Source organism: Schistocerca serialis, chromosome 5 (assembly GCF_023864345.2).
Source record: "Schistocerca serialis cubense isolate TAMUIC-IGC-003099 chromosome 5, iqSchSeri2.2, whole genome shotgun sequence".
Classification (NCBI taxonomy): domain Eukaryota; kingdom Metazoa; phylum Arthropoda; class Insecta; order Orthoptera; family Acrididae; genus Schistocerca; species Schistocerca serialis.
In genome coordinates, this window is record NC_064642.1 from 87687664 (window position 1) to 87700775 (window position 13112).

The 13112-nt window shown below is 42.9% G+C and overlaps 1 protein-coding gene across 1 annotated transcript in view; it reads right to left on the reverse strand.

Moving 5' to 3' along the window:
- Positions 1–13112, reverse strand: part of LOC126481402 (proton-coupled amino acid transporter 1-like) — a 277953-nt gene that overhangs the window by 31343 nt on the left and 233498 nt on the right. Inside the window, exon 7 of the mRNA XM_050105131.1 lies at positions 6604–6879. Within this exon, the coding sequence (XP_049961088.1) occupies positions 6604–6879 (276 nt within the window). The remainder of the gene's footprint in view (positions 1–6603; positions 6880–13112) is intronic.

Below are 13112 nucleotides of genomic sequence, written 5' to 3' on the forward strand. Positions count from 1 at the left end.
CAAAAAATACCGATTTTTCAAATTTCGAGCAAAGTGGCAAATTGCCTAATTTTTGAACACTGTTATTTCAGTTTCTATTTGTGTGGTACAAACATATTACTCATCACGTTATTCATTGGAATTTACCATCTCACTCTGCGGCAGAGCGAGGACAAACACCATCATATTCAGTAACTACGAACACATTCACGTCGGATTGCGTGAAGTTTATTTGTGTTACAATATGTAATACGATTGCATGCAGGTGCCGTACATTTTCTACAGTTGCACTACGTCTTCAAGCCACAAGTGGACCAGCGGGACCATCCGACCGCCGTATCATCCTCAGATGGGGATGCGGATAGGAGGGGCGTGTGGTCAGCACACCGCTCTCCCGGTCGTTGTGATGGTTTTCTTTGACCGGAGCCGCTACTGTTCGGTCGAGTAGCTCCTCAATTGGCATCACGAGGCTGAGTGCACCCCGAAAATTTTCTACAGTTGATTGACGTTAATGATCAGTTATAAGAAAAAGTATGTAGGAATTGTTCTTTAGCGGACAAAAGCGTATTTATTCTTTGGCGGGCGGAAGGCAATTATCTCTAGTGACTGTTCACAGCGCGCTGACAGCTATTAGCACACAACAATAACAGTTTGGAGTCGCTTCCATTCAGTATATGTTGTGGTGCTGAAAATGAGTATGTCTTACATGAATTTGTGTTTCATTTGCGAAAAAACTGTGGTGAGTGGTGGATGCAATGTGAAAAAGAAAGGGCTGAGCACACTTATCGATTGTAGTGCTAAACGCAGGGAGTCTGCTCACACCCGTTTTTTGAAAACGCTCAGTGAAGTGCTGGTGCATGCAGCATGCTACAAGAAGTACATTAATGAGAGAATGGTAGCAGCTAGCCTTCGACATCCTCAGGAACCAACAGGCGTGCTATGTCGGTCGCAGGAAAAAGGTCAGTTCAAGTTCAAAGAGAAATGCTTCTTATGTGCAAAATGGAATTCTGATGACTTTTTAACCAAGCAGTTAAGACTGCCATATGCCAAACGAAATTTTGATGGCGGTTACCTTATCCACAAAGTGACACTGGACTCGAAATGTTTGCTTCAAGTCAATAGCCCAAAGCTATGTTTCTTACCTGCAACGTCAATTTGGATCTCAATTTGCTATTGTATTTGATGGTTATCCATGTGAGGGAGACAAATGTAGCACAAAGAGTGCTGAGAGGATTCGTAGTTCCAAAAAACATTTTTCGGTTGACGTTGTGGTTGAATCAGAGATGGTGAACCAAGTCCCTCAGGACAAGTTCTTGTACAACGAACGAAACAAGATGCGTTAGATCACACTTCATAAAGAGAAATTTCTGGGGTGTAGCGTTGAAGTGCACCAACCACAAGAAGATGCTGACGTTATGACTGTAACATCTGTCATTTCAAGAACCAAAGATTTTGGAAGTGTTGTCATTGTAGGAGAAGATGTTGACCTGCTTGTGCACATGACCGGTTTGGGGCAAGGCATTGAAAAATTATTTTTCTTAAAGCCAGGAAGAGGAAATGCAGAAGACAAGTGGTTTTCCATTGCATCTTACAAGTTTGACAGTGAATATATTCTGTTCACTCACGCCTTTAGCGGATATGATACAACATCCGCTTTTTTTGGTCAAGGAAAAGTTAAGTGCTGCAATATTGTTGCGAAAAATGAACACCTAACATCAGCGCTTTGCACGTTCAATAAACACATGCTACCCATGAAGAAATAACAGCAACAAAACAGGTTACTATCGTATTGTCTAGTGGAGATGTCAGCAGTTCCCACACACTAGACCATCTGCGGTACCAGCTATTCGCCAAGTCTGCCACAAAAAGCAAACTGAATCTTGCACGGTTGCCACCTACACTAGATGCTGCACATCATCATTCGTTGCGGACTTACCAACAAGTCCAAAGTAGGATGGGAAACTGGAAACCTCCTGAGAAATGGGGCTGGAATCACAGTGACCACGGTCCAATACCCGTTATAATGAGCCAAGATCCAGCACCTGATGCACTTCTTCACATTGTTTCATGCTCATGCAAGCTGAACTGTGGCGGAGCGTGCTCCTGCAGAAAAGCGGGTTTGAAATGTACTTCAATTTGCAAGAAATGTATTGGGATCAACTGTGAAAACGTGCAAAAATTTTTATATGAAGACAGTGAAGAAGATGTTATGGAGGATGTTGAGGACACCGCTGACGAAATCAACGAACTAGGCTGAGGCTGACTCGCTGTTTAAAGAAGAGGTCAATCTGGGATCAACTCTATGTACAGACCCTGAATCCGTAACTCAAGGTATTTCTGGTGACACTGAGGAACCTGTCCCATCAAAACGTTGGAAGCGATGCTCATATCTGTCTCAAGTGCGCTAATGTGCGATATTACACGTATTAGACACCCAGAACTGTCAACATTTTTAGTAACTGTCAATGCATTTTAATTGTAATAAAGCTACTTATTTTTAATGTCAACTGTGTGGATTTTATACACAAGAGTAATTACCTACCTAATTAGGTTGCCTATTGTAGCTAATAATAGTTCAGTTTCCTGAGACAATTTATTTTGTGTGCGTGTGTATGTGTGTGTGTGTGTGTGTGTGTGTGTGTGTGTGTCTTAATGATGTATTTTTATATTTATAGTTTTACAAATACCAGGGCTGAGATGGCCCATAGTGAACTTCAGGTAGTGATGTAAGAATTACAATAGTTGGGTGCCCAGCAATCCTCATGTTGCATACAAAGAAATTGAATACTTGAAAGTGAGGTGGTAAATTCCAACATATAACATGATGTATAATGTATTTATGCTACACAAACAGAAACTGAAAAAATAGTGTTCAAAAATAAGGTATCTTGCCACTATGCTCAAAATTTGAAAAATTTGTATTTTTTGAGGCGCTGTAGCGCCTTAGATATTGGGAGTAGAAAAAAATGGCAAGAATCAAATTTGTAGAGAATTTTGTGCTCTTTAAAAAAGAAAAGAGACGTTAAAGCGATACGAGCAAATGAAACTGAGATATTTTGAAAAAACGGAAAAAAGTCCGAAATTTTCCAAGTTTTTTGACTGCAGAAAGTTTTCCCAAGCGAAATTTTGTTGGCAAATCTCGGTTTTCTAATATTTCCAACCATATGAACGAGTTGAAAAAATAAACTCTCCTACCCCACCTTTTGCACCGAAATTTCCACACACCCATCGGAATAATTATGCCGTCACTTTACAACACTTTTGATGTATGAAACACTGCTAGATCCGGCAACTTATCATTTCCATCGGAACTACTACTACACACGTCCGAACTGTTTCATGGCTACGCTCCGACTCCTCTCTTTCTCTAGAATACTCTAAGTTTTCTCTACCAGCAGAGAAAGGCGCGCGAAAAATATTGCTTTACCATTGGTCAGTTTACTCAACAGCCAATAGCAAAACAACATTCTCCCGCGTCAGTCCGCGCTTTTCATCAATAACCAATCGCAAAATAGTAAACCTAACGACTGCACTTTTTACCGACGTAATTATCTAATATGCTGAAGTTTTGTTTATGTATAAAGTTATTTACTATTGTTGTTTATACCTGAATTAACTTTCCCTTTATCATAAACTTACTTTACAAATCTATTCTACAAAAATCCCCTTTGTCCACATCCATACTTCTTCGAAATGTTCCCACTCTAAATCTCACTACATAACTCGTTAAATATTTATCTTCATATTAACCTTAAACCACACTCACGCATCATTCATACTGCTACAACACATTTATAACATTTTACATACACAAAAAGACATAATAACACTTTATTAAAATACTAGAACAGTTTATGAAAAACATTCTATTATATTAATGCACTCTAATGGGCACAATCGAAACTAAATCACAGTCCCCTATCCAGTACTGTCCTCTATCGGCTGATACATAAACTACGTGCGCGTCCAGTCTCGCGTCACCATCTGTCGCTATACAGCTCTGAGACACATCTCCCACTTAACCGCCTCCAAGGCAGGATCGGTATACGGCGCTACGCCTCACTTGTTCACATAGATGGAGTTGCACAGCTGAGGGAGAAGTTGGAGCAGCTCGCGTGCTATTTACTTTCTCGTCCATTTCAGGTGCAGTAAGAGTCATCTGATGTTTACTCTATACACAAATGAACTCATATTCCTTGTATGGTGTTAGTTAGGGTCTTCCAGATCGCGGCGTTGGCACCGGATTTCTTTTACCGCTTCAATGTGTACATCACTGTAGACTGGGCTACGTCAACTTTTGTTGCTGTTGTCCCTACTACTTACTGACGCATAGCTACAACTACAATACGTTTTTCAATTCCAGTCTTCTCCTCCTCTCCAAGTATGAGGTGATATAGTGTGAACCTAGTCAGGTGTACAAACACGCTGGTAGATGCACACAATGGATAGTAAACCAATGTGAAATGGTTGCTACACAGACAGGAATGAGGCTTATCTGAATAGAACCGTCTTAGGTAAAAGAACGTCGGTGTTGTCGGTAATCTTCAGCGCCCCTCTATGCAAACAACCAGTCGAATACACAACACAGGCGCTGTGTCTTTACTTGCTTCTACGTGTTTTATTATCGGGACGGGTTATGACGTCGTTGTTGTGGTCTTCAGTCCTGAGACTGGTTTGATGCAGCTCTCCATGCTACTCTATCCTGTGCAAGCTTCTTCATCTCCCAGTACCTACAGCAGCCTACATCCTTCTGAATCTGCTTAATGTATTCATCTCTTGGTCTCCCTCTACGATTTTTACTCTCCGCGCTGCCGTCCAATACTAAATTGGAGATCCCTTGATGCCTCAGAACATGTCCTACCAACCGATCCCTTCTTCTAGTCAAGTTGTGCCACAAACTCCTCTTCTCCCCAGTTCTATTCAATACCTCCTCATTAGTTATGTGATCTACCCATCTAATCTTCAGCATTCTTCTGTAGCACCACATTTCGAAAGCTTCTATTCTCTTCTTGTCCAAACTATTTATCGTCCATGTTTCACGTCCATAAATGGCTACACTCCATACAAATACTTTCAGAAACGACTTCCTGACACTTAAAACTATACTCGATGTTAACAAATTTCTCTTCTTCAGAAACGCTTTCCTCGCCATTGCCAGTCTACGTTTTACATCCGCTCTACTTCGACCATTATCAGTCATTTTGCTCCCCAAATAGTAAAACTCCTTTACTACTTTAAGTGTCTCATGTCCTAATCTAATTCCCTCAGCATCACCCGACTTAATTCGACTACATTCCATTATCCTCGTTTTGCTTTTGTTGATGTTCATCTTATACCCTCCTTTCAAGAGACTGTCCATTCCGTTCAACTGCTCTTCCAAGTCCTTTGCTGTCTCTGACAGAATTACATTGTCATCGGTGAACCTCAAAGTTTTTATTTATTCTCCATGGATTTTAATACCTACTCATAACTTTCCTTTCGTTTACTTTACTGCTTGCTCAATATACAGATTGAATAACGTCGGGAAGAGGCTATAACCCTGTCTCAATCCCTTCCCAACCACTGCTTCCCTTTCATGTCCCTCGCCTCTTATAACTGACATCTGCTTTCTGTACAAATTGTAAATAGCCTTTCGCTCCCTATATTTTACCCCTGCCACGTTCAGAATTTCAAAGAGAGTATTCCAGCCAACATTGTCAAAAGCTTTCTCTAAATCTACAAATGCTAGAAACGTAGGTTTGCCTTTCCTTAATCTTTCTTCTAAGACAAGTCGTAGGGTCAGTATTGCCTCACGTGTTCCAACATATCTACGGAATCCAAACTGATCTTCCCCGAGGTCGGCTTCTATCAGTTTTTCCATTCGTCTGTAAAGAATTCGCGTTTGTATTTTGTAGCCGTGGCTTATTAAACTGATAGTTCGGCAGTTTTCACATCTGTCAACACCTGCTTATTTTGGGATTAGAATTATTATATTATTCTTGAAGTCTGAGGGTATTTCGCCTGTCTCGTACATCTTGCTCACCAGATGGTAGAGTTTTGTCAGGACTGGCTCACCCAAGGCTGTCAGTAGTTCTAATGGAATGTTGTCTACTCCGGGGGCCTTGTTTCGACTCAGGTCTTTCAGTGCCCTGTCAAACTCTTCACGCAGTATCATATCTCCCATTTCATTTTCATCTACATCCTCTTCCGTTTCCATAATACTGTCCTCAAATACATCGCCCTTGTATAGACCCTCTACATACTCCTTCCACCTTTCTGCTTTCCCTTCTTTGCTTAGAACTGGGTTCCCATCAAAGCTCTTGATAGTCATGCAAGATAGAACATTCGAAACCTAATTCCTGATTTAAGTACAAATCCATAGTTGTGAAATGCGTTCGAAAACTTTTGCCCAGTAGTGTAATAACCGCTTTGTGTTACAGATCATCTGAACCTTATCAAGGACACCAGTGGGTGTTCTTTTAATCTCTTGGAACGAGCGAAATCGTTGCACTGTGTGCACTCTTACTTTGTAATGAAATGATCGTCAGCAGTGATCTGTCGCCGTATTGTTAGTCTGTAAAAACTTTTCTTTGGTCTTAAAGCTTGCAGGGGGGGAACAATTTAACAGGTTATGTCGTTACTTACGAGACCAATCCCTTCAAAGGCGTAGATGGCGGTGCCGATGAAGAGCGGCAGCTGCGACCAGCTGAAGACGGCGAGTTGCCGCTCCGAGGGGCTGGGCAGTTCGAGGGAGAGGCAGTACAGCGTGGCGATGAGGCCGGCCACGGTGAGCACGTTGGCCAGCAGCGACACCGGCACCAGGAACTTGAGCGACCGGATCCAGCAGCTCAGCAGGATCGGCACGAACGCCAGCGCCATGTGCAGGTGCGAGTCCAGGTACGCCCCGTACTGGTCCGCCACCTGTGCACGAAGCCTCTCGTCAAACTGGGCGCCTTACCTCTATCCATTGACCACAAGTAGTGCATGCAAACTTGTATACTTCGTTTGGGTTTGTGTTCAAAATCTGCTTTATGCGAACACTTACTATTTACCCAGACATGTTTCGACACCTATGTGTCATCTTCTGTGGGTCAGATTTAATTCCTGTGAGGTATAATACACTACTAGCCATTAAAATTGCTACACCACGAAGAGTGCTACAGACGCGAAATTTAACCGACAGGAAGAAGATGCTGTGATATGCAAATGATTAGCTTTTCAGAGCATTCACACAAGGTTCGCGCCGGTGGCGACACCTACAACGTGCTGATATGAGGAAAGTTTCCAACCGATTTCTCGTACACAAACAGCAGTTGACCGGCGTTGCCTGGTGAAACGTTGTTGTGATGCCTCATGTAAGGAGGAGAATTGCGGTTGTTGTGATGCCTCATGTAAGGAGGAGAATTGCGAACCATCACGTTTCCGACTTTGATAAAGGTCGGATTGTGGCCTATCGCGGTTGCGGTTTATCGTATCGCGACATTGCTGCTCGCGTTGGTCGAGGTCCAATGTCTGTTAGCAGAGTATTGAATCGGTGGGTTCAGGAGGATAACACGGAATGCCGTGCTGGATCCCAACGGCCTCGTATCACTAGCAGCCGAGATGACAGGCATCTTATCCGCATGGCTGTAACGGATCGTGCAGCCACGTCTCGATCCCTGAGTCAACAGATGGGGACGTTTGCAAGACAACAACCATCTGCACGAACAGTTCGACGACGTTTGCAGCAGCATGGACTATGAGCTCGGAGACAGTGGCTGCGGTTACCCTTGACGCTGCATCACAGACAGGAGCGCCTGCGATGGTGTACTCTACGACGAACCTGGGTGCACAAATGGCAAAACGTCATTTTTTCGGGTGAATCCAGGTTCTGTTTAAATCATTATCATGGTCGCATCCGTGTTTGGCGACATCGCGGTGAACGCACATTGGAAGCGCGTATTCGTCATCGCCATACTGGCGTATCACCCGACGTGATGATATGGGGTGCCATTGTTTACACGTCTCGGTCACCTCTTGTTCGCATTGATGGCATTTTTAACAGAGGACGTTACATTTCAGATGTGTTACGACCCGTTGCTTTACCCTTGATTCGATCCCTGCGAAACCCTACATTTCAGCATGATAATGCACGACCGCATTTGCAGGTCCTGTACGGGCCTTTCTGGATACAGAAAATGTTCGACTGCTGCCCTGGCCAGCACATTCTCCAGATCTCTCACCAATTGAAAACGTCTGGTCAATGGTGGCCGTGCAACTGCCTCGTTACACTACGCCAGTCACTACTGTTGATGAACTGTGGTATCGTGTTGAAGCTGCATGGGCAGCTGTACCTGTACAAGCCATCCAAGCTCTGTTTGACTCTATGCCCAGTCGTATCAAGGCCGTTATTACGGCCAGAGGTGGTTGTTCTGGGTACTGATTTCTCAGGATCTATGCGCCCAAATTGCGTGAAAATGTAATCACATGTCAGTTCTAGTATAATATATTTGTCCAATGAATACCCGTTTCTCATCTGCATTTCTACTTGGTGTAGCAATTTTAATGGCCAGTAGTGTATAAACTGATGTGACAAAAGTCATGGTATACCTCCTAATATCGTGTCGGACCTCCTTTTTCCCTACATGGTTCAGCAACCCGACCTGGTATGGACTCAAGAAATCGGCCCACTGACAAGACATCTTTGTTTGGAAGCATGAAGTCCATGAATGGCTGCAGATGGGCCCCACGTAGCCGAACATAATCATTTCCAGACAACGATCGGTTCAGTTGGACAAGAGGACCCAGTCCATTCCATGTAAACATAGCTCCCACGAGCTTGCACAGTGCTTTGTTGACAACTTATGTCTGCGCCACACTCTTGCCTTACTTTATGGTCTTACTACCTGAAATCATGCTTCATCTGACCAGCCCACGGTTTTTCTGTAGCCTAGGATCCATCCAATACGGACAAGAACCCAGAAGAGGAGCTGCATGATGACGTGCTGTTAGCAAAGTTATTCGCGTCGGTTGTCTGCTACCATGGCCTATTAACGCCAAATTTCGCCTCACCATCCTAACGGATACATTCGTCGTACGTCCCACGTTGATTTCTGCGGTCATTTCACTCAGTGTTGTTGGTCTGTTAGCACTGCCAGCTCTACGCAAACGATGCTGTTCTCGATCGTTAAGTGAAGGCCGTTGGCCACTGCGTTGTCCGTGGTGAGAGGTATGCCTGAAATTCGGTATTGTCACCACACTCTTGACACAGTGGCTCTCGAAATATTGAATTCCTTGAGATGGAATGTCCCACGTGTCTAGTTCCAACCACCACTCCGCGCTCCAAGTCCGTTCATTTTCGTCGTGCGGCCATAATCACGTCGGAAATCTTTTTACATGAATCACTTGAGTGAAAATGACAGCTCCGCCAATGCATTGACTTTCGTCACCTCGGTGTGAAGTTTATAATCATTTGTCTATTGTAGACCTAAAATTATAACATGTGCATTTTATTTGGATTGTATATTTCACTGTTTCGATACAGTTGATGTTACTCTCATTTTTTCTATGTCTTATCCAGTTGTTGCAGAAACAAATTTTTGTAGCTCATGAAGAATTGTTCGCAGAGTGTCATTCTAGTACTCTGTTATGAGAGAAGCAACGGAAATTCATCTTACTAGCAACAACTTTAACAAAAACTGGGGTGATTTTTTGATCGCACTCTGCAAGAATGACAGGGTGGTGTGGCCTCAGTGGAGTGGCTTTTATTTGGCACTGTTTTAAACATTTAAAATTTTTCTTGTGCTACTGCCCAGTTTGGTTTCATTGTATGTAAAAATCGGCTGTGGGCTATATAGGGTAATGGAAAATGTGCCCAAGGGCCTTCAAAATTGGAAAATCTGTGAAAATAAAACTATCAGCTTGGTGAAATATTACTTCTGCATGACAACGTCATTCATTACCCAATATAGACAGTTTGTTTAACTCAGTCTTCTTAACTAATGCGCTTTCATGGCACATATTACACTAGTTGTGAGATGTAACTGGTCAGTGATCACTAGACAGGTACGGAGAGGCTAGTATGATCCGCGGCATTCCCTATTACTACAGAATTCGTACCAACCCAGTAGTCTTTCACTTTCGAGGAAAAATAACAGTCTTAGCAAGGACAATATCCTCCTCATCTTCAGTTCATTAAAGTTGAAAGTTGCCTCCTACATTTGCCAGTTTCTGAGTATTACGTTTATTACTTGTCTTCTACTCTTTGCTGTCATATCTGTGCCCACCGATCGACTTACGTATGTTCACTGTTGCGTCTGCTACGCCAGTTTCTCTGTCTAAAATCATTGGCGTTGGCCAATGAGAAACGACGACGCTGAGACACTCCACATGGCTTGTGAATTTTTGAACGGACTTTCTTATTCATGTCTGTTCTGTTCGAGGCTGTTATTGAATGAAGAAAGTGTGCTTTGGCTGTGTGTGATTTGGTGTGGTGATGAACGTGGTTGCATTGAATTATGTTGAGGAAGAGAGAGGGAGAGAGGTATGTATGATAGAGTTACGCGTTTGTATTATTGAAGTTATAACCAAAATTATGTACAGCTTTTCTACATGTATGTATTGTAGAACTCAAGGTAATATTTTATGCAACTAAATACTTGGTGAGTCATATTGGAATAGGGAGTTTCTTACGCACTGATGTCAAATGAAAAGCAGAGTAAAGTTTGTGGTTACGATTAATGTGGGGCGGATAACGCTCTGTTTACATACTGTATTTGATTTGCGGTCGAATATAGCAAGCCAGTATTCCATTCAGGAAAACGTTTTTGCTTCTTATGTCTTTCTCAAATTTACGTTATGAAGAAGGCCTTTTTTTTATGCCGAAGGTACCACGTGAGTGATGTAACATTAATCTTACTCCTGTTTGTAAAACATCTGTATTCTTGGGATCCAACAATAACTGCAAGGTTAAAGAGAATATAATAGCTTTAATTACGTTTCATTCCCTCCTCAGTTTAATTAAATGAGATATATTTGTGTGATGGCGGCACTGAGCAATCATGAAGCATTGCACCAATGCCTCGTGCAGAACTAATGGAGGAAATGATGTGGTACCTTTAATTTAATCAATAGTTCAATCAAAGCCACTACTGCTCCCATATCAGTTTCCAGGTAGTAAAGAATTCTTTCGTTTTAGTAAATTATTTTCGGGTCACGGAACGTGTCTGACTCTAGAATTTCTGGATAGCAGCTGCTTCGTCAGTCTGACAATATATTTTGTGATACAGTTACATTATCAGCTCGTAACCAACAAGTGTTGCAAATTCCTGGTTGAATTCACGATTTTGGTATACAAGGATGAGCCGAAACATTACGACCACCTGCTTAATAGCTTGTATGTGCTTCTTTGGAACGGAATACATCAGTGAGTGAGGGATACGACAGCTTGTTGGTAGGTTTGTAGTGGTATGTGGCATTAGATGTCTACACAGAGGTTATGTAATTCGCGTAAATAACGGGCAGCTGATCTACTTACAAGATGATGGCGCCCGAAAACTACCGAGTTGTGTTCCATAGGATTTACATCAGGCGAATTTGGTCGACCAGACATCAAAGTGAGTTCACTATAATGCTCTTCAAACCACTGTAGCACATTCCAGCTCCGAGATACGGACAGTTATACAGCTGAAAGATGAAATCGCCGTTGGGAAAGACATCAAGCATGAAGGGATGCAGGTGGTTCGCATCTGTCAGCGTGTCTTAGATTACTACCACAGATCCTATGCAAGCAAAGAAAAATGTCTCCCTTAGCATAATACTGTTCCCACCAGCCTGCATCGGTGGAACTCTGTACGTCTCGAGCCGCCATTCACCTCTATGACGGCGTTTGTGGAGACGACTATCGATCTAACGTGGCAAAAATGTGATTCACTCGAAGAGCCGACACGTTTCCGCTAATTGTGTGTGTATAGTTGTTTTGTTTAGGAACTTTAGTAGTCTTCAACCGGTGTTCATGGTGTTTTCTGGTGAAATAATTTCAGAAGAACCTTTTGGGAACTGTTTACAGTTTCGTTACTGTGTCATTAGACGTTTGACTCTCTTTCTGTATTAGGCTTTTGTTATATTCTCATTTGTTGTTGATTAATACTGTTAATAATAGCAGTTACTTCCCTTGTATAGTAGTAAGTCAGTGATTATTGTAGTCAGGTTTTTAACATCTTCTTATTGTAGTAGCGGAACTTAGATAAGTAGTTTTCTCGTTTCAATAAGCGTAAAATTTTACCATGAGTGAGAAGTGTGGGCTTTGCCATAGGTTCGTGAGTAGTGGATTGCGGTGTGAGACTTGTTCGAAGTATTTTCACTGGGGGGAATGCAGTGGGGAAGCCAGTGGGCATTCTGGTGAGATCCTCTCCTGGAACTGCAGGTTATGTAGCAAGAGTAAGTTGATAGAGGAGCAGGAGCGTAAGATCTGTGCCCTTCAGGTGCAGTTGAAAAACGCACAGGAGGATCTAGATAGGATGAGGAGGGAGAAGGGGGGTGGGGAATGGGAGCTGGCTGTTGGCAAGAGATCTGCTAGGAGAAGAAGATTTTCAGATAGTTTTACTATTGGTGTTTGCAATAGATATGACCAACTGTCAGAGTCTAGTGGAGAGGAATCTCTAATAGCTGTAGATGTAAGAAGTATGCAGCAGACAGCAGTTGCGGTGGCTAGGACAGTTGCAAAGTCGAAGAGGTAGAAGGTTCAGCTGTTAGGTAGTTCTCATGGTAGAGGTGTAGGCCAGCAGTTGCAGGAAGTATTGGGTAGTGAGTACCAGGTCACCAGCATTGTGAAGCCTAATGCAGGATTGGCTCAGGTGACTGTTAACATAGGGGGGTTATGTAGGGATTTTACTAAAGAGGGTCAGGTAGTGATTGTGGGAGGAGCTGGTAATAGTATTGATAGGGATGGGGAGTATGACATAGATGGTGACCTGGAAAAGATAGCCACTCAGACTGGCAACACGAATGTGCATTTCGTAGAACTGTTTCAGCGTCACGATCGGCCTCATCTTAATACAGCCGTCAGGCGTGATAACATGAGACTTGGGGGTGCGCTGATGACAGAAAGCATGAGTCACATTTCAGTGGTGTCGGTGGAGTCTATCAGCAGGACGGATTTCGCTAGACATGGCCTG